Source organism: Phodopus roborovskii, unplaced genomic scaffold (assembly GCF_943737965.1).
Source record: "Phodopus roborovskii unplaced genomic scaffold, PHOROB, whole genome shotgun sequence".
Lineage (NCBI taxonomy): Eukaryota > Metazoa > Chordata > Mammalia > Rodentia > Cricetidae > Phodopus > Phodopus roborovskii.
In genome coordinates this window covers 10,995,258-11,018,470 of record NW_026125052.1, presented here as the reverse complement: position 1 = coordinate 11,018,470, position 23,213 = coordinate 10,995,258, and the positions used below count along the sequence as shown (strand labels likewise).

At 45.5% G+C, this 23,213-nt stretch overlaps 2 protein-coding genes across 6 annotated transcripts in view; one reads left to right on the top strand and one right to left on the bottom strand.

Annotated features, from left to right (window-relative positions):
* Positions 1 to 9,064, top strand: part of Kat7 (lysine acetyltransferase 7) — a 35,310-nt gene extending 26,246 nt beyond the window's left edge. For all 5 annotated transcript variants that reach the window (XM_051205185.1, XM_051205036.1, XM_051205267.1 and 2 more), the window contains 5 exons: positions 52 to 192; positions 2,700 to 2,793; positions 5,877 to 6,023; positions 6,692 to 6,798; positions 7,383 to 9,064. In XM_051205185.1, the coding sequence (XP_051061142.1) occupies positions 52 to 192; positions 2,700 to 2,793; positions 5,877 to 6,023; positions 6,692 to 6,798; positions 7,383 to 7,484 (591 nt within the window). In that variant the 3' untranslated portion in view covers positions 7,485 to 9,064. The remainder of the gene's footprint in view (positions 1 to 51; positions 193 to 2,699; positions 2,794 to 5,876; positions 6,024 to 6,691; positions 6,799 to 7,382) is intronic.
* A 6,035-nt stretch (positions 9,065 to 15,099) lies between these two features.
* Tac4 (tachykinin precursor 4) lies at positions 15,100 to 22,697 on the bottom strand. The gene is made up of 6 exons (XM_051182756.1): positions 22,503 to 22,697; positions 19,206 to 19,299; positions 17,262 to 17,434; positions 17,073 to 17,094; positions 16,342 to 16,401; positions 15,100 to 15,294 (listed from the first exon to the last, which is right to left on the bottom strand). The coding sequence occupies exons 1-6, from the start codon at positions 22,620 to 22,622 to the stop codon at positions 15,137 to 15,139; spliced, it is 627 nt and encodes a 208-aa protein (XP_051038713.1). The 5' UTR covers positions 22,623 to 22,697; the 3' UTR covers positions 15,100 to 15,136.
* Between the last annotated feature and the right edge of the window lie 516 nt (positions 22,698 to 23,213).

Below are 23,213 nucleotides of genomic sequence, written 5' to 3'. Positions count from 1 at the left end.
TTTGAACTCTCTGGTCACTGACCCTTGTACAAACTCTTTCTTTGCTTCTAGATCTACTGCCAAAACCTGTGCCTTTTGGCGAAGCTTTTTCTGGACCATAAAACGTTATACTATGATGTGGAGCCTTTCCTGTTCTATGTTATGACAGAAGCAGACAATACTGGCTGTCACCTGATTGGATATTTTTCTAAGGTCAGCAGGATATCATGATTAAAGTTTAAAAACCACAGCAGCATTATGGCTATTGGCACTAGGGGGCTCAGATCTCTGATTGGGAAGCAGATGATGGTAATAGGCTTTCCATAAGCAAAAGTAGAAAGGTGGGCACATGTATCACAGATAATTCCATGAAAATATTCTGTTTGGGCTCTTCCTCTGTTACCCAGGCTGGCCTGGAATTATTATGCAGCTTAAGCTGGCATCAAACACAGGACAGTCTTCTACCTCAACCTCCAAAGGGCTGGGGTTATAGACATGAACTGGGATACCTGACTGATACTGTTATTAGAAAGTTCTAGTTTATTTGTTTCTGTGGATTGGAGCCATTAATTACTGGCCTGGACCTTCCCTGTGAATTTAAAACACATCTTGTAGTTGAGCCAACTCTTCGGCTTTGCTTTCCTCTTTGTTATTAGGTTAAAACCAGGAACGTAGTATAGTTGCTTGTTCTCCATCTGGGTTCATTACAGCATAGCTAGTCCCTTTCATGGTAATACCTCATTGTCTTTAAAAGATGCAAGGCCAATACTATTTCAAGAGTTCGTTTGTCCATCTGTTCTCTGTTGTGTGATCCCAATCCAGATGACCTTTTAATTCCCGAGATTGCTCAGATCTACAAAACAGATAGAGAAAAGTACAAAAGAACAACTTGGGAATGGACTTAGAATATGCAATGTAATTAAAGAAATTATTGGTGGTGGCTCACGCCTTTAATCCCAGCACTCAGGAGGCAGAGGCAGGCAGACCTCTGTGAGTTCGAGGCCAGCCTGGTCTTCAGAGCTAGTTCCAGGACAGGCTCCAAAACAATACAGAGAAACCCTGTCTCAAAAAAACAAAAAGAAAAGGAAAGAAATTGTTGGGAAACCTCTACAAATATAGCTAGGGAACTCTGAAAGAGAAAGTCCTTTTGATTTCCATTTGACTGCTTTCTATGCGCCCATGCCTCATCTTCCCATGTTTACCTGACACAGCAGTGCTGTGTGTTGTACATACTTGAAACAACAAACCAGAAATACTGTACTTCTGTACCAACATTGCCTCCTAGCAGAGATATGTGTGGGTATGTGTATAAAGCCAGTTCTCCGGGCCAGTGTGAAACTAAAAGCTTTTGTTATTGATCTAAATTTGGATAATGGCAAGATGTAAGGGGTGCTAGGTACACAGTGTGTGCTTGGAGGAAGAACGTTCTAGTAACCTGTAGGAGATTGTTCTTCGGTGGAATCCATCTAATCTCACACGGTCATAAAAACAAGGTGATGAACATGAAGCTGTTTCTGTATTCATTTTACCCTGAAGGGCCTACAACTTAGGTGAAAGCTATGGCCACACAGATTAAACTCTACCTACATTCTGTATTTTAAGATCTAAGTTTTACTGATGAACATTTAAATGGACGGGAGCTGGTAGTACATAGAGTATAGTGGGCTTTATTCCCACCACTCTTACATCTCCCTGCTCTTTCAGCTTTTCTCAGTTTAGCCCCTTTCTGTAATCTTTGGTTTGTATGTTGTTTCTCAGTTAATACATAACCAATCACACTTATTTTTCTTATGTTTTTTTAACTGCTGTAGGCCTATTTCAGTATAAGAGTGAAAATTCATTTGATGGAAATACTTGTGTATATTTAAAGACTCAGTCGTTCCTCTGGACCTTGTATGTTCAAGGATGATTAATCTGTATAATAAAACTGATTACTACAGTCATTGCATATATTTATATATATGTATATATATGACCAGGTCCAGCTTATTAGTTTCTTTCATTTTGTTGAGACAGGGTCTCCCCATGTCCTGGCTGGCCTAGAACTCACATAGATCCAACTGCTTTTGCCTCCTCAGTGCTGGGATTAAAGGCCACCACAGCTGTGGTTATGGGTTTTAATGTAACAATTAAAGTACAGTGTGCCATACAATTCATTTCTTAGACTGTACAGGGCAGAGGCTTCTAATATAATGACATGTTTTGTGACCGGTGTAGTCTTCAGTTTCCATTGTTTCGAGAAGGAACATTTTAGTCTGTCCCTATTTCCTCTTGACCCTTCCAGGGCCTCCCCTACAAATTGGCCTATTCTGGGTATTTATAAACAGAATCAGGTATTGTGTGATTTAGTTGTTTTTTGACCTTCCAGGGGAATTCTGTTTGGCTTCCTGTCTTCCCAGTGGGCAAGCTATCTTCTGGAAAAGTGTTCCTTAAAGAGGGCTCCTAGAAGGTCTTCTCAGCAATCTTGGCTTTGGCATGTTTTTAGAGTTATCTCCCTAAATTGGCACTTGAGGTCTGAGCTAGAGAGGTCCTTAGGTGAATAGCTTTGGCCATCATGATGTGGTAGCAGCTATGGGCCTCAGAGTCACTTCCTAGGACTAACAGTAAATTGATTTTTTTTTTTTTGTTTTGTTTTGTTTTGTTTTGTTTTTAAGTCTAGGATAGGGGTATAGTGGTGAAATTTCTGGTCTCATGATCTACTTGTCTGTTCTTGATTTTAGGAGAAGAATTCATTTCTCAACTACAATGTGTCCTGTATCCTCACCATGCCTCAGTATATGAGGCAGGGCTATGGCAAAATGCTCATTGATTTCAGTAAGTGCTGCTGCTGAGCATCAGCTCTTCAAGGCTGGGACCCTGGGGATGTTGTTGGTCACTTTTGATGTGTGCTCTTGATAGTACCTAACATGTAGTGGAAGGAAGTACCTTGACAACTGTTAGTGTTGTATATAGAACCTGGAGTTGCTGCTGAATTAATAGGAGATGCAGAGAATAATAAAGTAAGCTCTGCAGAATTATCCCATTTGAGACTGAAACAGCACAGATGCATGCCTATGGCTTAAAGCTGTCCTTTGATGCTTAGGATTTCACTTATGTAAGCACTTGTGGAGGTAATCCATGTACCTGATTCAGGCTTTGGGTATTATACTCACTCTTCATTAATCATGGGTATCTGGTTTGAATTTGCCTACCCACTAATATGTACCTCCCATTTGTTTGTTAGTTTAGAGCGTTCATGTGGAGGTCAGAGAACAACCTGCATGAGTCTTCTCCCTTCTCCATGTGGGTCCTGGGTTTAAACTAAGATCATCATCAGCTTAGTGACAAGTGTTCATTTAAAATGGCTGTAAGCATCGTGCTGAAGTGATGGTCTTAACTGCAGATGTTAAGAAAGGCTCTCTGTAGACATGAATTACAGTATTATGTATAGGTTGTGAGTACAGTGCTTCTGAATCAACAGGATGTTTTGTAACATTTTTTTTTAAAGTATCACAGTGTTTATTGAGAGATAAAAGTATATAAAGTCAGGGCATGAACATCACTTGATAAATTAAGTAGACTTAATTTCAATACTATAATAAGAGGAGCAAATTCAGATTCTATTTGTTTCACAGCCACAGAAACCACTTCAAGGGCATTAAAGATCTCTCAAAACTGATCAGTTTTGTGCAAGTAAACCATGTTTCTTTTAAAAAGACTTGTGTACTCGCCCAGGCTCAAAAAGCCCATTACTAGAGGTAGAAATATAGGCAATATACTAGTTGTAAGATGTTTTTACACAGAAAAGGACATTAGACATAGAAAATTTGATGGCTCTGGCCAGAGGTTCTCAAGAAGCAGACTTTACTCTCCTTTGAGCATTGGTTCAACATTCATTCCCAACTCAGTATTCCCAGCCTAGTGAGCATAGCCACGTGACAAACAAGAATCAGCTTTGTGCTACCAGCGTCTGTGTTACTGAATTTTAGTCAAAGGGAGAATGGAGGTTTGGCTGGAAAAATGGCTTAGTGGCTAAGAGCACTAGCTGTTCTTGCAGAGAACCCATGTTCAGTTTCCAGCACCCACATGGCAGCTCATAACCAGCTATAACTCCATTTCCAGGGGTCAGATGCCTTCTTCTGGCCTCCACACATGGTGCACATACATATACATTCATATGTGTAGACAGACACCCATATACATAAAATACAAATAAATGTTTTAAGTCTTTTTTGTCATGAGTAGTATATGTGATACATGTGTGTATATTCACATGTGATAACCAGAAGTTGATAGTGTCTTCCTCCATTTTTGATTTGTTTATTGATAGAATATCTCACTAAACAGAAATCACTTTGACTAGTCTAGCTAGCCTGCATGTCCTTCAGATCCCATCTATGCCTCCAGAAAGCTAAGTGTATTGACAGACATTGTGATTGGCCTTCTTCTATTAGGGTTCTGGGGGGTCACACTCTGGTTTTTATGATAACATGGAAAGTACTTTATCTGCTGGGCCATTTCCTTGGCCCCTATAAAAATTTTGAATTGATATTTATTTGTTTGCTTGAGTCAAGGTTTCACTGTATAATAGCTCTGGCTATCCTGGAACCCATTCTGTAGATCAGACTGCCCTCCAATTCAAAATATCCGCCTGCCTCTGCCTCCCAGATACTGGGATTAAAGGCATGTGCCTCTGTCATATGGCCATATTTATTTTTATTTTATGTATGTTGATGTTTTGCCTGCGTATATGTCTATGTGAGGGCTTCATGTGTCCTGGAAGTGGAATTATAGACAGTTATGAGCTGCCATGTGGGTTCTGGGAATTGAATCTGAGTTGTCTGTAAAAGCAGTCAGTGCTCTTAACCACAAAGCCCTTTCTCCAGCCCCAAGAAAAAAAAATTTAAACTAGACATGGTGGATCGAACATATAATGCTAACACTCTTCTCTTCAGAGGATTGCCACACATTTATGGCCAGCCTAGTTTAACTTAGAAAGGAAGGGAGGGAGAGTGGGTTGTTACATTTTGTAATTTGGATCTACGAAACAGATGGAAGGACTTGCATCTCTCTCTCTCTCTCTTTTTTTTTTTTTTTTTTTTTTTTTTAAGATTTATTTATTATGTATATGGTGTTCTGCCTGCATGTGTGTATGCCTACAGGACAGAAGAAGGCATCAGATCTCATTATAGATGGTTGGTTGTGAGCCACCATGTGGTTGCTTGGAATTGAACTTAGGACTTCTGGAAGAGCAGCCAGTGCTCTTAACCTCTGAGCCATCTCTCCAGCCAGCATCTCTGTTCTTAGAGCTCCTTGTGAAGGCTTCCAGGGTTGTTTCTAAGTGCCTGTTACAAGGTGCTCAGATACAGTGTAAATACACATTCTTCCACTCTTGTTTATATAAAGCCAGTATGTCTTCAGCAGCCACACAAAACCATATTCTGTTGCATGGCTTGCTCTGTGGTACTGCAAAGCAGATGTCCTTAAGTCTTCTATGTTTGCACACAGTTTTTTGCTGTTAGAATGAGATTTAATGTTGCTTGAAAAAAGTCTAACAGTGCTTCCCAACCATATGGAAGCAGAAACAGTGGAGAAGATTTCACTGCAGGTTCAAGGCCAGTCTGGTCTATATATAGTATATTATAGGCCAGCTAGCACTACATATTGAGACCTTGTTTCAAAAAAGCCCCCTCACCCAAGGGCTGGTGAGACAGCTCAGTGGTAAAAGGCACTTGTTGCCAAGCCTAAGGACCCAAGTTTGATTCTCAGTACCCATACAGTAGAAGGAAAGAACTGATTCCTGAAAGTTGTTCTTTGATTTGCACACCAGCATGCACACAAAATAAGTAAACATAATTTTTTAAAGCCTCCTCCCTAAATAAAAAGAATAAAAACAAGTTTGTGGTTTTTCTTGGCAGGTTATTTACTTTCCAAAGTAGAAGAGAAAGTTGGCTCTCCAGAGCGCCCCCTGTCGGACTTGGGACTCATAAGCTACCGAAGCTACTGGAAGGAAGTGCTGCTCCGGTACCTGCACAACTTCCAGGGCAAGGAGATTTCCATCAAAGGTAGGTTGCACTTGATGACAGTGGCCCCCATTCTGTTTAATCTGACTGTGACTAGAGAGCATTACAGAGACCCTCGGTGCAGGGCTGAAGATCCTGGAACATTGGGTCCTGGGAATGGTCATAGAGTGTTTTTTTTTTCCCATCTGGAATTGTTAACACTCAGTTCTTGTAAAAACCAAGAGGAGGACCTGGAGAGATGGCTCAGCAGTTAAGAGCAGGCTGCTCTTCTGGAGGAATCCAATTCATAGCTCACATGTTGTGGCCCACAACTGTATGTAAATCCAGTTCTAGGCACACATAGGCATGCATCCAGGCAAAACATCCATATACGTGAAATACATACATACACACATGAATATATATCATATCTTTAGAAATCAAGAAGAAAGATTGAAGTATTTCGAAGCATTAGAATTTTAGGGAAGACATCTGGCCCTTTCACAGGAAGAATTTCTAATCAAGATTGACCTTGATTTCTAAGGGGCCCAGAGTAGCTTTTTGCCATTAAATCTGTTTTTGGTTGTTTCTTGGGCTGGTCAAACATTTTGATCAAGTAGCCTAAGTGCCACAGATTTGGGCTCTGGAAAACTACATGAGACGGGGCTTTGGGAGACATGGGTGTGGGGGTCTGTGCTTCAGCTGCGATCTCAGTAGTGCCTCTGTTACAGAAATCAGCCAGGAAACAGCTGTGAATCCTGTGGACATTGTCAGCACTCTGCAAGCCCTTCAGATGCTTAAGTATTGGAAAGGCAAGCACCTAGTTTTAAAGAGACAGGTGAGAGTTCCCTCAACTGCCTGTGGTGTCCTCAGAGCTTAACAAAGCTCACTGTGGCTGCACTATCCACAGTTTACTTCCCTTAGAGGGTGTGATTGGAAGCTCCTAGCCTCGTTCCAGCTGGCAGCAAGGTCCACGTAGCCTTTGTTGCTAAGCTTATTTCCTCCCTTGTCCTTATCTGAGCTTTGGATAAGCTCTGTCAGATCTGGATGACACAAGCTAAGCAGCTTTGTGTGGCCTAACACTTTTGTCCATCCATGCAAGTTCTCATAAGTTCGAGGATTCTCTCTCATAAATGGTTTGGGATTATTTTGTCAAATGCCACCTCAGCTCATGCCATTTTGCATTTTTAGTTACATGTAATAAGCATAAATGAATTTATAGTTTTCAATTCTCATTGAATGCAGAAATAGTAAGAAATAGATTAGAGAGGAAAGCAGTTTGCAAATCCAAAGATAATATCATGTTTTACCTTAAATATATTATTGGAACCTGGGTGAATCTGTCCCTAGTCATTTTGGACTCTGTTTTAAAGTGTGTTAGTTCCATGTATGTAATAGTTGCTCATTTATTCTTCTTCACAGGACCTGATAGATGAATGGATAGCCAAAGAGGCCAAAAGGTCCAACTCCAATAAGACCATGGATCCAAGCTGCTTAAAATGGACCCCTCCCAAGGGCACTTAAAGTGACCTGTCATTCTGAGCCAGCGAGCCCTAGCAGTAGGAATCCGTACCCTAGGGATCTGTCTGTCATTTCTGTTGCTCTTGTGATTGGCAAGTACAGTATCCTTTGGGAAGGCCACCCCCCCCTCAGGACTGTCCTGGCTCCGACCTTCGTGTACACTGCAGACACTAGTTCTGAGGAACTGTTGTTTCGGCCTCAGTGAGGTTGCCTGGACGGATCTGTATTAGGCTCAAGTACAGATCCTCATAGCACTGACCCAAGGAGTTGTGTTATGGTACTGTACCTGTCCAGTCACTGGTTCCCTCCTCATGTTCTTTAGCTCCGTGAGGTTTGTTGTGTCCTGAACTTTGTGCTAGTGCTTTTTCCTGCCTGGTCACCAGACCTCCAAACATGGTTGCCACCGAAGGGCCCTTTGCAGTTATTCCTTACACATTCTTCGTGAAGGGTGGGGAAGAGGCAGCACTTGTGAGTATATGTATGTCTACTGGGAGGGGTCCATTCATCCTGGATTTCATCTTATGGTTGCTCTTTTTTTCCCTCCGTATTTATCCAATGACTTGCCTTTGGTCAGGATCAGGCTGACGTGAGCTAGGTACTCCTGAAGCATTTCCCAGGAGATCACAGCACCTGGTCTATCTGAATGAGACGGGGTGAAGAGGAAGAAGAGGTGGTGATTCCATGTTTTTTTCCTTTGTATTCACTTGTGGGCACTGGGGCAGTATCTTGTTGGAAGGAAATGGTTAATTTTTTTTCCACGGCAGAAAATGAATGCCCCCCTCTTTCTTTTTACTTCTTGCCCCCTTTTATGTTGGCAGTTGCCAAATACTTTAACAGTTTTCTTTTGTGCCACAAGTTAATTGATTAATCACACTGCAGACATTTCCACCTGCCTTTGCCAGTCTGGCATAGGGCAGCTGTACTTCCACATAAATTGCACTGATTTTGTCCAGAGCTTCCTGGGAGAAGTGGAAAGTGCTTGAAAACGACTTCTGTTTCTCAGCCCATGACTCAGCAAGACAGAGTGGCCACACCACTACGGTTTGCTTCCCCTTTCAACAGTGCCTCCCCCTAAAACTGGCTGAAGTGCTTCTATCCCTCCAAGAACTTCATTTCCCTTTTGGGACTTGCCACCATCATCCTGTTCTCTGGTTTCCTATTTTTGGTGGTGTTAAGTGAAGGAAGAAATGTTCCCTCTAATTTCTCCCTGTCCCATTATATAACCTGCTATCTTGGGGCAGCTTTGGATGTCTGACATGTCACCCTTCCCAACTCGGTCTCCTCCAGCACTGCTGTCTTCACGTGGCACCCTCACCACAATCCTAACTCTGGTCATTTGTGCCTTTCTCTTGTCATCTCTGTACACTACTAACATTCACTGTGGGTTGGAGGGAGCTGATTTTAAGCATGTCCAGTGGCAGCGCCCTCCAGTTTCAGTGTCACTGTTAAAAATGTATCCAAATGCCGCTTCACTGGGGGTTTTTCTTAAGGGGTCAAGGCCTTTTACAGATGCTGAACCCTTCCCCACATGTGGTAGAATGTGCTCTTCTATATCTACTCAATAAAGCATGTTCTCTGCTCAAGTCTGATTAATCTGAGGCTTGTTTAGATGTGGAAGTGGCTTGATTGATCTGTGGCTAATGGCTCGGTGGAGTGTTAGGAGTGGGGTTTGTAGCTGTGGATCGTTTTCCCCTGTGAAATAGATTGTTGACAGAGTGAGTGAGCGTTTACTCTGAACTCCTTCCTAATTGGTAGAACAAATGGAATCTGCCTCTGTCTGGCTCTAAGAACTAGTTGTGCTCAATAGTGGCTAGCTGGTTTAGCTGATTCTTCTGCCTCTGGTTTGGGGGTGGAAGCAATGGAAAGTAAGGGGTGGAGGTGCCCTGAGTGCTCACGGGAGCCAGACACTCGTGTCCCTTTTCTCCAGTATGTACACCAGTTGCGAGTCCTGTCACCTCTAATCGTTACCCAACCTAGATTGTGCTTCTGCAGACAGTCACATTTTGCTTGTGTTTGTTTGGGCAGGAACAGGGAGGCTGGGCACTACCATCTATCTGTGGTGGAAGGTGAGCTGTGTTTGGGGTGGATTTGCTCACTGGCAGGCCTTCCTACTGCAGTTGTGAACGTTTGCAGCAAAGGGAAAATTGTTTAAGATAAAAAGGTAGTTAATAGCCAGGCTGTGGGGGCGCACACCTTTAGTCCTAGCACTTGGGAGATAGGCAGGTAGATTTCTGTGAGCGTGAGGCCAGCCTGGTATACAAAGCTACACAACCCTGACTCCCCAAAAAAAAAAAAAAAAAAAAAAAAAAAGTTGTTTAACATGGACCATGAGAATTGGATGCTGAAAGACAAAGGTTGCACTATCTGGAGCCATCACCACTAACGTTTGACACTAATCAATATGGGAGTGTTCGCCTCCCTTGACAGCCCACTTGGCTTTCCCACCTGTGGAAGAAATCTGGAACGATAGTCTACAATTGTTCCTGGGTCTGATTCCCGTGGGGGGGATACCTGTGTGGGGCAGCATCTGTGCGCTTACTACTTACCTGGACCCCTGTATTAGCTACATGTAGTTTGCTCATATTGGTTATACAGAAGGAAGCCTGGAGCCTACTGCAGCACAGGAGCCAGGAAGTCAGGATGCTCATTCTGCCCCACTTGAGATCTGTACTACCTCTATCATAGCACCTTCTGCGTCGGGCTTCCTAATGTCTAATCATCCTTTATCTTCTAGGTAGATACATTTGTTAGAAACAGCCATGTTTCTAGAGGCTTCTTTGCAAAAGTACTTATTACTCTGCTGAGTACTTTCAGATACTGAATAAGAGCCTTGCTTCTCTCGCTCCAGAAGCCATGCCGTGGTGAGGTCTGGTTACCTGATGCCTCTGCTGTTTTCCCATTTCTTATGAGAATAATGAGTCCTGCTGAGTCAATTTTAGCAGTGTAGTATACACTTTATAGAATGCTGTGGTGCTTCCGTCTTGGGCTTGGCTGTCTTTAGTTCCTGTAGTTGTAAACAGATTGTATAGCTGGGATCAGGTACTGCTGGAATGGAGTTGTCTGTCAGGCTGGTTGGTCTAGATCCGGTTCTCAACCTTCCTAATGCCTCCACCCTTTAATACAATTCCTCATGTTTTGACCCCAACCATAAAACTACTTTTGTTGTTACTTCATAATTGTAGATTTTCTACTGTTATGAATCATAATGTCAATGTCTGATATGCAGGATATCTAATAATGCAACCCCTGTGAAAGGGTCTTTTGACCCCCAAAAGGTCATGACACACATGTTGAGAACCACAGGTCTAGATCTGGTTAGGGCTATGGAGCATCTAAAGCCTATAAACAAAAATAGAACACAGTTTGCTTGCAGCACACATCACTTCTGGAACATGAAACCAATGGAAATGAGCATTTGGATTGCTGTATAAGAGTAGTCCTAGACCTTCCTGCTCTTCCTCTGAAGAGTAGTTGCCAAGTCAAATGATTAGTTAGAGTGGCTGTTCTTGTAACAGGGTCAGGCAGCAGGGCTCTGGGCCACCATCCTCTTTTCTGTTTGTTTCTGGCCTTTGGGAAGCTGAAAAATGAATTAGGGTGTGTGTATGTGTGTACATCTATGCAAATATGCACACATTTGTTTATAGTTCAGGAAATTGCCTTTGCAGTCTCTTCCCAGACATGGGATTATTGAAGCCTGATTTGAGAAGCCTCCATGGTAAAGTAGGAAACACATCCTTACTCAAGACTCTGAACTAGTTCTTGGAGTGTGCTTGAACACAAAGAACCAATTCTGGTGAGTGAAGAATAGAGGAAGGTCTGGCTCACTGGCTGCTGGGCCTCACAGGGTGTCTTGAGAATAGAAGATGAAAACACCTTGGCTAAATAATAACATGTGATGTGTGCTAGGAATTGGGTTTTGCTTTCAGGTCTTTTGGCCACAAGCTTGCATATGACTGCCTCTCCCAGACTGATGGGGGAGGAGTGTAAATTGCTCACTTCCTTTGTGGTATCTTAAGCAATGCCAATGAATGTCACTAAACCAGAAACAAGGCTGGGCAGTGAGGGAAATGGCCCCCTGGGCGAAGCGTCAGTCTGTCCCTCCCCTCCTGTGCGGTGCCTTCAGGTACATGTTTGGATGCCTGGACTTTGTTTACTTGAGCCTTGGAGTAGAGAAAATAACCTGGGCTGTTGACCACTTTGGCTCGATGGTGCCTCCTGAGTGTTCCATGTGAGAGAGAAACATCTCTATTCTCTACAACTCAAGTTCCAGTAGGGGAGGGCTTGTTTCTGGAAACGGCTTACCTTGAACTTCTTCTTATCTCACAGTATAGAGCGTGCTAGACACTGCTGCATCCCTGTGTGTATGGAGGCCCTTGTGAGTGGCTCACTTTCCTCAAGTGTGTGTTGGACTTGGGATTTTGGAGTTTGGTGCTGGTAGACCAGAAGCAAAGCTGGCCTGAGGCATTTTGGAGAGACTAGGCAGGACTGAGGCACTCCAGCTGACAGCACCAAAAACCCACACTTAGGGCTCTTGGAGATGTCATTCCCAACCTAGCTCAGGAATTCACAGGCTGGCCTTGAATTCCTGATCCTCCTGCCTCCACCTCTGAATGCTGGGATTTCAGGTGTGAGGCACTACACTCACTTGAGTCATGCTGAGTTTCAGAACTATAACTGTCTACTCGGGCAGCCACTGTTTCAGTTACCTATACTGTGTCGCTCGCAAGAGACCGATCCCTTGGAAACCCACCATGTTGAAGGACAAGCTCAGTACTTAAAGCACCAACGTCATCTTACCACTTAGCAGAGTGGGGATGGAAAGAAGTGGAGAAATCTCAGAGGCAGCTGAATGGATGATTACCAACGAGAAACCTTTACAAAGAAACTGGCGTTGCCACACACTAAAAATCACTCAAATGGCAGCAGTGTTATATGCAGAGATGAGGAGCTTTGGGGTAATGTGCCAGCTTTGAAAGAGGCTAAGTGCACAGAAGTGGGCTTCCAGAATTGGTGCATCTCAGTTCTCTCCCAAAAGCCATTAGGGTTTCCAAGGCTTTCAAATACCCAGTGGCATCTGAGCTCCCATCCAGTACTAGCCTACTCTGTGAATTTTATTTTTCCTAAACCTCCCAAACTTGAAACATCAGAACAAAAGTCATCTCCCTTGCAGAGTCTCAAGTCGGGTGACTGTAGGGAGCCATCCTGGGATGACATCCTGAGTGGGTGTGCTTCTGTGGTTGGAATGTACACTTGGGATGTTTCTAGGATTGGGAGGTGAGCGGATGAAGCATATCAACTGGGAAATTCTGCTGTAAGGACAGACTCCAAGGAAGAAGTCCATACTGTCCCCTGTTCCCATATTTGTCTCTATGTGTGAGAAAGAAGAAATCCTTGAGGTTGGCTTGGATCTTACGGTAAACAGAAAGTCTTAGAACAGGTTTGCTATAGGTCTAGTGAAAGGCTGGCTGGACATGGTGTACAGAACTGTAATTCTAGCACTCAGGAGGCTGAGCCTACAGGAAGATTGCAAGTTCAGAGCCATCTCCGGCTGCGAGAAAAAATGGTAGTCTTGATTTAATTGGTCATTTCTCTTCAGTAGCCTCTGTGGTCACACCCAGGCATTCAAATGCCTACCTTCCTTCCTGTTTAATAAACTCTACCCCCCCATCCCAGTCACATGTAGAGAGAGGATCAGGGGCCTGGGGAAAATAACCATTTCCTCTTTGGGGTGACGGATATGGATGATGGAGTTTTTTCTCTTTTTTGGTGGTGCAATGAATGAGTGAATGAACTTCCTTTGCTGTTAACCCCACCCATGTAATTCCAATGTGTTCCTGGTTCATCCCCTATCATTTATGTTCCTGTGTATACTTGCGTACTTGCATGTGTGTACACAGCATGAGAAGGCTAGAGGGTAATTCTTGGGTGTTGTTTCTCAGGTGCCAAACACGTGTTTTAAGGTCAGGGCTCTCATTGGCATAGAGCTCACCTGTCTTTGCCCTCTGCTCCCAGCACCATGATTACAAATTCTATCATGCCCCGTTTCTTTTTGTTGTTAGTATGTTTGGTTGGTTGGTTGGTTTTTCCAGACAGGGTTTCTCTGTGTAGCCCTGGTTGTCCTGGAACTCACTCTACAGGCTGGCCTCAGACTCATAGAGATCTGCCTGTCTCTGGCTTCCCAAGTGCTGGGACCAAAGGTGTGTGTCACCACCATTATATATAAATTCTGGGAGTCAAACTAAGGTCTTCATGCTTACATGGCAAGTACTTTTCTGACTGAGCTATCTTCTGTCCCCTTAGCAATCTTATTTCCAGTGTTTCCCCTTAGATTTCATTCTGATTAAGGGACTTATCAAAAATTACACTTATTAACTGGGCATAGAGGTGCTTGCACTCAAGAGGGGATCTCTGAGTTCAAGGTCAGATTGGTCTACAAAGTGAGTTCCAGGACAGCCAAGGCTACACAGAGAAACCCTGTCTTGAAAAACGGGGTGTGTGTACACGTGTGACTTACCACATGTGAGTGATCAGAGGATAAGTTGAGAATCACGTCTCTTCTTCCACCAGGTGGGTCTTGGGGATTGCATCAGGTTTGGCAGCAAGCACTCTACCCTGAGCCATCTCACTGGAACAGCATCATTTTTATTTTATTTTTTGAGATAGAGCTTCGACATGATGTTTAATCTGAATTCCTGGGCTCAAGCATCAGGCTTTTAGGCTTGAGACTACAGATAAATAGCACCATGCTTAGCTTCTGATGTTGCTAGACATAACAGGGTCCTCTGTCATTGGCAAGGGTTTCCCCCACAGATTGGAGCCATTCTGTCTTTCTGGAACTCTATCCTGAAATGGGACAAAGCTTTTATACAAGAGGATTGACCTGAGACCAAATTGCAATCAGGAGGACTGAATTGGAGAGGGTGACTCCTTTAAAAAAATCTTTTAGCTTTAGTGTGTGTGTGTGTGTGTGTGTGTGTGTGTGTGTTGGTACACTCATGTCATGATGTGAATGTAGAGGTCAAAGGACAACTTGGAAACTTGGTCCTAGGGATTAAACTCAAGTTGTCAGGTTTGGCAACAAGTGCCTTAACCCACTAAGCCATATCATCAGCTCAGACGGTGACCTCTTTAGGCTGGCGTGTGTCAGGAACCTAAGGAGAAGAAGGCACCTGACCCCACTCCTTCCCACCCCAAATGCATGCAGTGCCTTCCCCATCAGGATATTTCTGTTTGTATTGCCATTCTTAGCCAGGCCCCAAGGTCTTTTCCCACCTGAGGATGGACCTGGGCAGAGAGTGCTCTCTGCTATTCTGACATCCTGCCCTCTATCCCATACGGCCAAGAAAGCTACTCGTTACTGCTCACTTGTTTATTGAGCGCCACTGTTTGCTGGGCATGGGATATAGAGTGTGAAGCTTATTCTGTAATACATAGAGCCTGGGTGCAGGGGAGAGCTAGGGCGCTCCCACCTGCGAGGCAGCGCTGCTCTGTGTGCCATTGCTACCTGATGCCAAGAGTCCCCAAAGTAATGCAGGTTCTTTGCATGAATGCCTGAGCTGAGCCCGAGCCGAGGACAGAAGACACCAGACCACCGTTGGCCTGCAGCTCTTCATCTGTGATGCTCAGGGAAAGATGGCCATGGCATCCTTTGGGGCTCACTCAGAACCCTGGCCATCCTCTTCTGTGCCCAGGAAAAGAGCTATGTGTTGCTGGTGATTGAGAGAGTCTGGTCTCCCTCTTTGACTCTGAAGGTCTTCTCTGGTCACTGCTCCGGGCCTTGCACCCTGGTGGTGTGTCTCCTGTCTGCAGGTTCCTAGAGCAGTGAAATTACGGGTTTATCTGCCACATCTGCAGCCAGCCCTCGGTCATCCTCCATAGAGAAGGGAATGGAACTCTAAAGTCCAAAAGATTTTTCTGGGACATGGAATGGAATTGTCACTGACCAGGAAACTGGTTTTGTTACTAGCTCACTGTGTGGCTTAGGGCAAATTACTTTCTGTCCCTAGAAAATGATGTCTCTAAGAAACCAGCTTACCCTATGCATATAGAACATTCATTTCAACTTAATAGAGTTCCAGATATCCTCTGAAAGACCCTGAGAACATCTCAGAGCCAGAGAGGCAGTTCATTCCTGCCTTTCTTCCCAGTAGCCGATGCTCCACCAAGGAAGAAAGAGGACCCCGAAATAAGTCAGGTACCACACTGAAATCACTTGGAGCTCAGTGTGACCTGCATCTGGTCACTGTTGGATCCGCTGCCCTTGTGATGGCTCAGTGGCTCTCTGCACCTCCCCCAGACTGAGTCATTTATTTTGATGCCTGGCTTTCAGGGACCACTTGAGGGTACAGTTCCTGTTTGGGGGCACAGGGTATCACTTCTCTCATGTGGCTGCTCACTTAATGGCAGTTGTTGACCAAGAATTTCTAAAGACTAAATTCCTGACCTAGGGCTCAACAAGTAGGACTTCACAGACAGAAGATAGGGGATGTCTGCAGAACATCACATCCTATGGCTCCACAGAACCTTAGAGGGCATGGGCTGGGGAAGATACAGCTTCAAGATCATCAGGACTGGCAAAATGGCTCAGAAGATATCTGTCACTATGCAGCCACTCGAGTTGGGTCTCTGGCACATGATGAAAGTAGAAAAACTCTTCCAAGGTGACCTCTGACCTGTACACACGTGCTGTGGCACTCACAAAGACCAGCAGAGGCCTCCCATCCCTTGTACCACAGCTCCCACCTCCCATGGACCCTTCTGCAGGATAGAATGATGTGGGAGCCTATTCTATCTGATGGCAACAGGGTGCCTGGCTGTTTTCCCATGATGCCCTTGTCACCCTTTAGATGCCTTCTCCTACCTTCTATTGACAGACCTCTCTCACCAAGGAGTTCCTGCATTATTCGTCCCAGCTGATACCCTGGTGAGGGAGAAAGAAGAGGTAGAGAAAAAAGGAATAGTAAAGGAGGGTTCCCTAAGGACAGGCAGAGTAGAGCTGGGCCTTCCAAATGCCACCATCCTCACTTGTGGGAGGTGAAGCAATGCCCTGGATCCCTTCATTCATCCATGGCTTTACTCATGAAACCCTCTTGCTAGTTCTTTCACCAATATTCCCATGTTCAGAATCTAGACTGAGTATTAAGACTGTAGAGTGACCAAAGCCCTGGGTCTTGCTGTGCAGAGTTGCCAGGTTGGGAACGACAACCATGTGACAACACAGGACTGCACAATGCAGTGTGCCTAGGAGACCATCATTCCCAGGCCATGGAGACAAGCAGCCTGCTCAGGGGAGGGGCAGTCCCACATTAGCTGCTAAGGATGGAGCTGTGAAATCAGTAACCAGCCCCAGAAGGCATGAAGGGGCTCGGCATGTTTCACACTGCATTCAGCAGTTGTGGGTACAAGCTGGTGTTTTCTGTGTTGTTTCAATTCATTTGAGATAGGCTCTTGCTTTGTAGTTCAGGCTGGCCTATACTTTGTAATCCCTCTGCCTCAGCATCCCAAGTGCTGAGATTACAGGTGTGAGCCATCACACCCAACCCCTTTTGTGAGTCCCTTTCTGCTGAAGGGCTTAAGCAGAATAAAGCCTACCTGGATTTGCAGTTCTAACATCCTCAAGGAGCAAGGGGTTGAATCGCTGAGCTCTTCCTAGTTGATCCTTTGCTTACCTGGTAATTCTGAAGCTCTGGCCTGGTCTCCTACCCCTACAGGCACTCCCTAGGCATGCATATCCCACCCTCTAGGGAAATAACCAGAAAATCCATCTTCTGGTCAAGTCACAGCAGTCCTTAATGGTACAGCAGTGCCAGCCAGGCATGCCCCCAGCCAGAGCGTCACTGCTAATTCCAGGGTGGCTAATGGCCAGCACAATGTGCCCCACCCCAGGGAGCATGCTGAGGGTAGACCAGGGCAGCACTCACCCATTCTTTCCTTTGGCTGGTTCGGACGTATTCCTGGGAGGAAAAAGGGGATGAAATTTGTACTGCTTCCCGGAGGCTTAGTGAGAGTGTGAGGGGCTCTTACGGGAACTCTATCCCCATTGTCCTTGCATGACAGTGGGAATGTTCCCATAGGAGACAGTAGAGCATGCATGGATTGGCATCACTGGGACTTGGCACCAGCCAGGAGGCATCCTTGGGAAAAGTACTTAATATCAGGACCTCAGTTACCTACTGGGCTTATGGGGGTGTTGTTGCCATAGAGGTCTGGTGAGGTTCTATTGTGCTGAAGGGAAAAAATGTTTTTGAAACAGCCTCACCATGTAGTCTAGGCTGGCCTGGAACTTGCAGTGAGCATCCTGTTCTGCCTCCTGAGTGCTAGGATTACTGGCATGTGTCACCCAGCCAGCTTAAGCATTTTGTTTGTGTTGCTTGTGCTGGGAATTAAACCTAAGGGCTTAGAAATGGCAAGCACGCCCCTTTTACCATTGAGATCCATGCCAAGCTCAGTGCTTCATCATTTTTAATGTCGTCACAAGTTTTGTTTGTTTTTAGTGTGTGTGTTTGTACAGAAATGCAAGTCAGAGGCAAACATTAATTGTCTTCCTAAATCAATGTTCACTCTTTTTTTTTTTTTTTTTTTTTTTTTTTTTGAGGCAGGGCCTCTTGCTGAGCCTGATGCTTACTAATTTGGTTTGACTGGCTGGCCAGCAAGTCTCTAATATCACCCTGTCTTTACCTCCCCAGTGCTGGGATTACAGGCATGCTGCCTAGCTTTTCATGTGGGTATTGAGTCTTAAATTCAGGGTCTCATACTTGTGTAGCAAGAACTTCACTAATTGAGCCAATTCCCTGATTATGCCCCCCACTCCTTTTGAGACAGGGTCTCCTCTAGCATAGGCTGGCCTCAAATTCACTATGTAGCCAAAAAAATTACCTTGGACTTCTAATCATTTTGTATGCACCTACCAAGTGCTTGGTTTACAGTCATATGTCACCATGTCCCAATTATGTTCCATATTTTGGCCTTTCCCCCACTGGTGGTCCTACGTTTTGCAAATCCTTGCTGTTATGAACAACTTGGTAATGCACCCTGTAGTACAAACATCTCAGGGCTCATGTGACATTCTCATACAAACTTAAAATTCTCTGATGTGAAACTATTGGTCAAAAGTATACACCTGGTGTTGGTGGCGCACGCCTTTAGTCCCAGCGCTCAGGAGGCTGAGGCAGGTGGATCTCTGAGTTGAAGGCCAGCTTGGTCTACACAGTGAGTTTCAGGAAAGCCAAGGCTACAGAGAAACCCTGTCTGAAACAACAACAACAACAAAAAGTGCACATATTTCCTACTTTGATGCAGCCAATGTGCTCCAAATGGACAGCAAAAGCACCTGAGCATGACCACTCAGGACATCACTGAAGAAAAAAAGTAAGCTGAAAGAAACTGAGCTCTGTCTAGTATGACTTATGTTTGTCTCCTGGGACAGCTTTCTTGTATCCAGTACCCTTGGGCACACAGTAACTGTTCTTGACTGCCCTGAACTGGATGGAAAGCTTGCCTAGCTCATATCTAGATGCTGCTGTCCATTTCACAACACTTCCCAACAGCCAGGTCTGGAGCCAGGGTGTAAAGCCTCAGTCTCACTCCTCGTGTGCTGGACATTGCCATTGTCACTCTCCAAAACATCCTGTTTAGATTATGACTGATAGGGACAGTGTCCTTCACCATCCCATGGGCATGTTGCAGAAGCCAGTCAGAACTATGCCCACTGGCTTTGGCACTCACCCTCTACCCGCTTCCCCATCAGACCATAGAACTGGCGAGTTCTGCTTCTCTTTGTCTCCTGAAGCTGGAGTTCAATGCTGGCAACAGGGATTCCCTGGAGAAGCAGAGTTAGCATTAGAGTGTGGCGCTGACAAGGAGATGGATGGGGAGCCACAACCATCTCAACTGCCCGGCACTAGGCTCTTTTGCATATTTACCCCAAACATTGTTTTGGGTTTTGTTTTTTAATATGTATTTATTTTGTATACTGTGTTCTGCCTGCATGCCAGAAGAGGGCACCAGATCTCATTACAGATGGTTGTGAGCCACCATGTGGTTGCTGGGAATTGAACTCAGGTCCTCTGGAAGAGCAGCCAGTACTCCTAACCTCTGAGCCATCTCTCCAGCCCCCTCAAACATTATATTGATGATGATATAAAATTTCACCTGCTGTGTTCCTGGTACTGTCCTAGGCATTTTCATTTGGTAACTCACCTCATGAAAATAGCCCATTATTATTGCTGTCAGTATTTTACAGATGAAGATATACAGGTACATAGAGATGAAATAATATGTTCAAAAAGAAGTGGAGTCAGAACTTGAACCTAAGCCATCTGGATCAAAGGGCAGGCTCTCAAACAGTCAGAGTTTCAGCATAAATATAACTACCATTAAGACTGGAGTTGGGCATGGTGGCATATGATGGTAACCCTAGCACTTGAGTGGCTGAGGCAAGAGCATTGTCTGAGCTACATAGCAAAAACACTACCACCACCACACACAAAGGCAGAAACTGGAGGTTATACTGGTCTATATGTAGTTCCAGGTCAGCTAGGTATACATAGTAAGACTGTTTTAAAAATCCGTGTGGCTGGGAGGTGGAGGGGGGCAGGGGGGGGAGGTGCATACACCTTTCATGCCAGCACTCAGGAGGCAGGAGCAGGTGGATCTCTTGAGTTGGAGGCCAGCCTGATCTGCAGAACTAATTTGAGGACAGCCAGGGCTACACAGAGAGATCCTGTCTTGAAAAGGGGTGGGGCATGTGACCCCTGTTCATTTTACGTATGTGGAAACTGAGGGAGCTAGTAACCTTAATTGGGGTAACACAGGAGATGCTGAAGCAGGATTCAAAGGTCTTGAGAAATACCAGCCAGAAGTGGCTGCCACTTAACATTGCAGGGCAACCAGGGCTAAATGACTGTTCTCTCCTCTATTGTCCCAGACTTAACCTCCCTAGAGCTGGGCAGCCTGGAAGTTCTACATGGGGTCTGGATGGAGCTATTGACCCAGAAAAAGCCATTTTAATCCTCTAGCCTAGCCCGATTAGCAAACATTCCAATAGCTAGCTATAGACCTAAGTTCTCTCTTCCCACTCTGTCTATGACCTTGAATCTGGGGGAGTCCCTATGACCATCTCTGAACAGAGACAGGTAGGAACCACCTTTACATCAAGGCTGGGAACTGGGGACAGCTCAGACTCAGCTGGTGTAGGATCTCAGGACTCCAGGGACCCAGCTGGGAGTCAGGGAAGCCCCATGGGCTGTTTGGGGCTTGACACACCAGGTTTTCACGATAGATTGTTTTCTGAGTCTTGGCCTAATTTAGCCTCCCAATCTGTCTCCTCCCTGAGCTGTAAGTGGCTGGGGCAGCTGTCGCCAGCTGGAGTCGCCCAGCCTAGCCAGAAACCAGAGAAAAGTCTCTTTGGAGATTTAGGCCCATCTTTGAAAAGCTTGCAAAAACCACTTTGCCTTCATAAAGGGCATCCTTCAAGCATGAACTGGGAAGAGTGGTCTTTTACGAATGAAATAGAGCAGACCTTTCTATCCACCAGGTTTCTGCCAGGGGCGTGGGGAATGTTAGGGGGACTATCCTATTTTACCCAGGAAGCCCTGGGCACCCTCGGAACTGGAGCAATGAGATCATCCTATTGGTAATGACACCTAGCAACCGCAGTGAGTCTGTCAGGACTTCTGGCCATCTAGCCTAGCCTAGCCTGGCAGAGAGGCGCTAAAGGAGAGAGGAGGGGACAAGATTCGCTCCTGCACTATGAGCTATTGTCTGCAGGTGGAAACCAGAACTGCGAATGCCATGTGGAATTGATGACGCTTCCATGTGGCCTCGCCCCATGTTCTCTCTGATCCAACAGGACTTTTCACACATTGCATGTCTGTCACTGACTCAAAACAGAAGAAAAAAAAGTCGCAGCTGCAGAATGAGCTAGGGTCACTTTCTGTCTTGCAGGGGAGAAAACTGAGGTTGAGAGTAGCAGGATTCAGTAGAGAAGCTGAGACCTGAACCCAGGTCTCCCAGGCCTGCTGTCATCTACTGCCCATGTTTCCCTAGTCAAACTAGAGAGGACCCCTTAGCAGAGCTGTCTCTGCATGGTTTTTCCTGGGGTCCCATTTCAAATCCTCTTTCTTCCTAGGCTGACCCTGAACTCCCTATGGAGTCAAGAATGACCCTGAACTTCTGATCCTCCTGCCTCAACCTCCTGAGTGCTGGGATGACAGGCAGTTTTATGTGGTGTTGGGGATTGAACCTGGAGCTCCATGTATACTAAACAAGCCCTTTAGCAACTGAGCCACATCCCTAGACCCCCAAGCATCTAGGGACCTCAGCAATGTAAGCAGAGTGTCTCTTCCCGGGACTGCTGGGAGGAGACAGGCTCCAGCTACTCTCCTGGTTTCATGGTCAGAGATTGGGAGCTCCAAGGTCAGGGTGTCCACCTCAGCCAGAGGTATTGGATCTCAGAGCAGGTTGGGGCTCCAGTGACAGTACCAGGGACTTTAGCAGATACTGCCATAGTCAAACACTAGTTCTTGTCAGGAGTGTTTCTCTGTGTGAGACAAAATAGTGCTCCTGTTCCAGTTGGCCCCCCCAAAAAGAAATTCCCTGACGCTAAGATACAGAGTCAGAACCTAGCTAGGGTGGAAACTGTACTCTTGAAGCAATACATCTTAGACAAACTCCTTGCCCTCTGTGCCTCAGTTTTCCCATCTGTGAAATGGGGAAAACAATGGTAGTTTCCCCGTGAAGTTGAAACAAGTTACTGTTTATGATACAGACATACAGTACAAGGATTATAGTAGGTGTTAACTAAATGTTTCTATACACACAGCATACAATTACTGCTCTCACATGTATAAGCCAAATGTACCTCTGGTGGCTAGACAGATCAGGGCTTATGGCCTTGACCCTCCCCATTCAGGGGAGTTGACCTGCCTGTCTTTCAGGGTTAGGGGTACACTCATGTTATCCAGGCAGCCTCAGAAGGGATCTCCCAGCCCTCCACCATGGGCCATCATCTCAGAAAGGTACCTTCAGGTTCACGGTCACCCAGGACTCTGCTTCTGTGCCGAGTGTCAGTTCCTCTCTGTCCCCTGTTGTAGTGCACACTGATGGCCCAAGCAGGAGAAACAGGGCAAGGAGGGGCAGCATGGTGAGCAAGTACTGCTCTGTCTGGGAAGTCCGGGCAGCCCCTCTCAGCCTGATGCCACCTCCTTCAGCAGTCTCCACTGGGCCACCCCAGTGTGGGTGGGAAATCCCTCCTTGTTCTCCAGGCCTTCCAGCTCCTCGGCTTCCTTCCTGTGGCTAATCCCATCTTTGAGCTACTTCACTAACAGTCAGTCGTTCTCTCTGGCTGATTGACCAATACCATCAAGAGCCTAGACCTCCCCATAGCCACCCCCAACATTTGATCCCAAAGCTTAACACTGATGCAATACCAGCCTTACCTTTGGCTGAGTTCCCTCCCGTGACAGGTGCACAATGGCATGGTATAAGGGGCCTGGAGATTACAGCTTGCCAGGAACAACCCCCAGGGGAGTATCTCTATTGTGAGAACTGGGAAGGGAGCTATATGGTGCCAGTATGTCACTGCTGATCAACCCTCCCTCCATCTCTATTCTTTCTGCACTCTCCCCATCACAGCTCCTATGTGTACTTAGAACACACTGCTTGCTCGGGGAGGCGTCAGTAAAGAAGTGAGGCTCCTTACAAGTGAGAACTGAGATTTGCCAGAAAATAGCC

Excerpts from the sequence above, each read along its gene's own strand:
- Tac4 (XM_051182756.1), bottom strand. The coding sequence starts at position 22,622 with ATGCTGCCCCTCCTTGCCCTGTTTCTCCTGCTTGGGCCATCAGTGTGC. Across the intron at positions 19,300-22,502 it reads GGGTGACCGTGAACCTGAAG|GGAATCCCTGTTGCCAGCAT; the intron begins GTACCTTTCTGA and ends CTGCTTCTCCAG. Across the intron at positions 16,402-17,072 it reads TGTTAGAACTGCAAATCCAG|GGTATCAGCTGGGACGAATA; the intron begins GTAGGCTTTATT and ends CTCCCTCACCAG.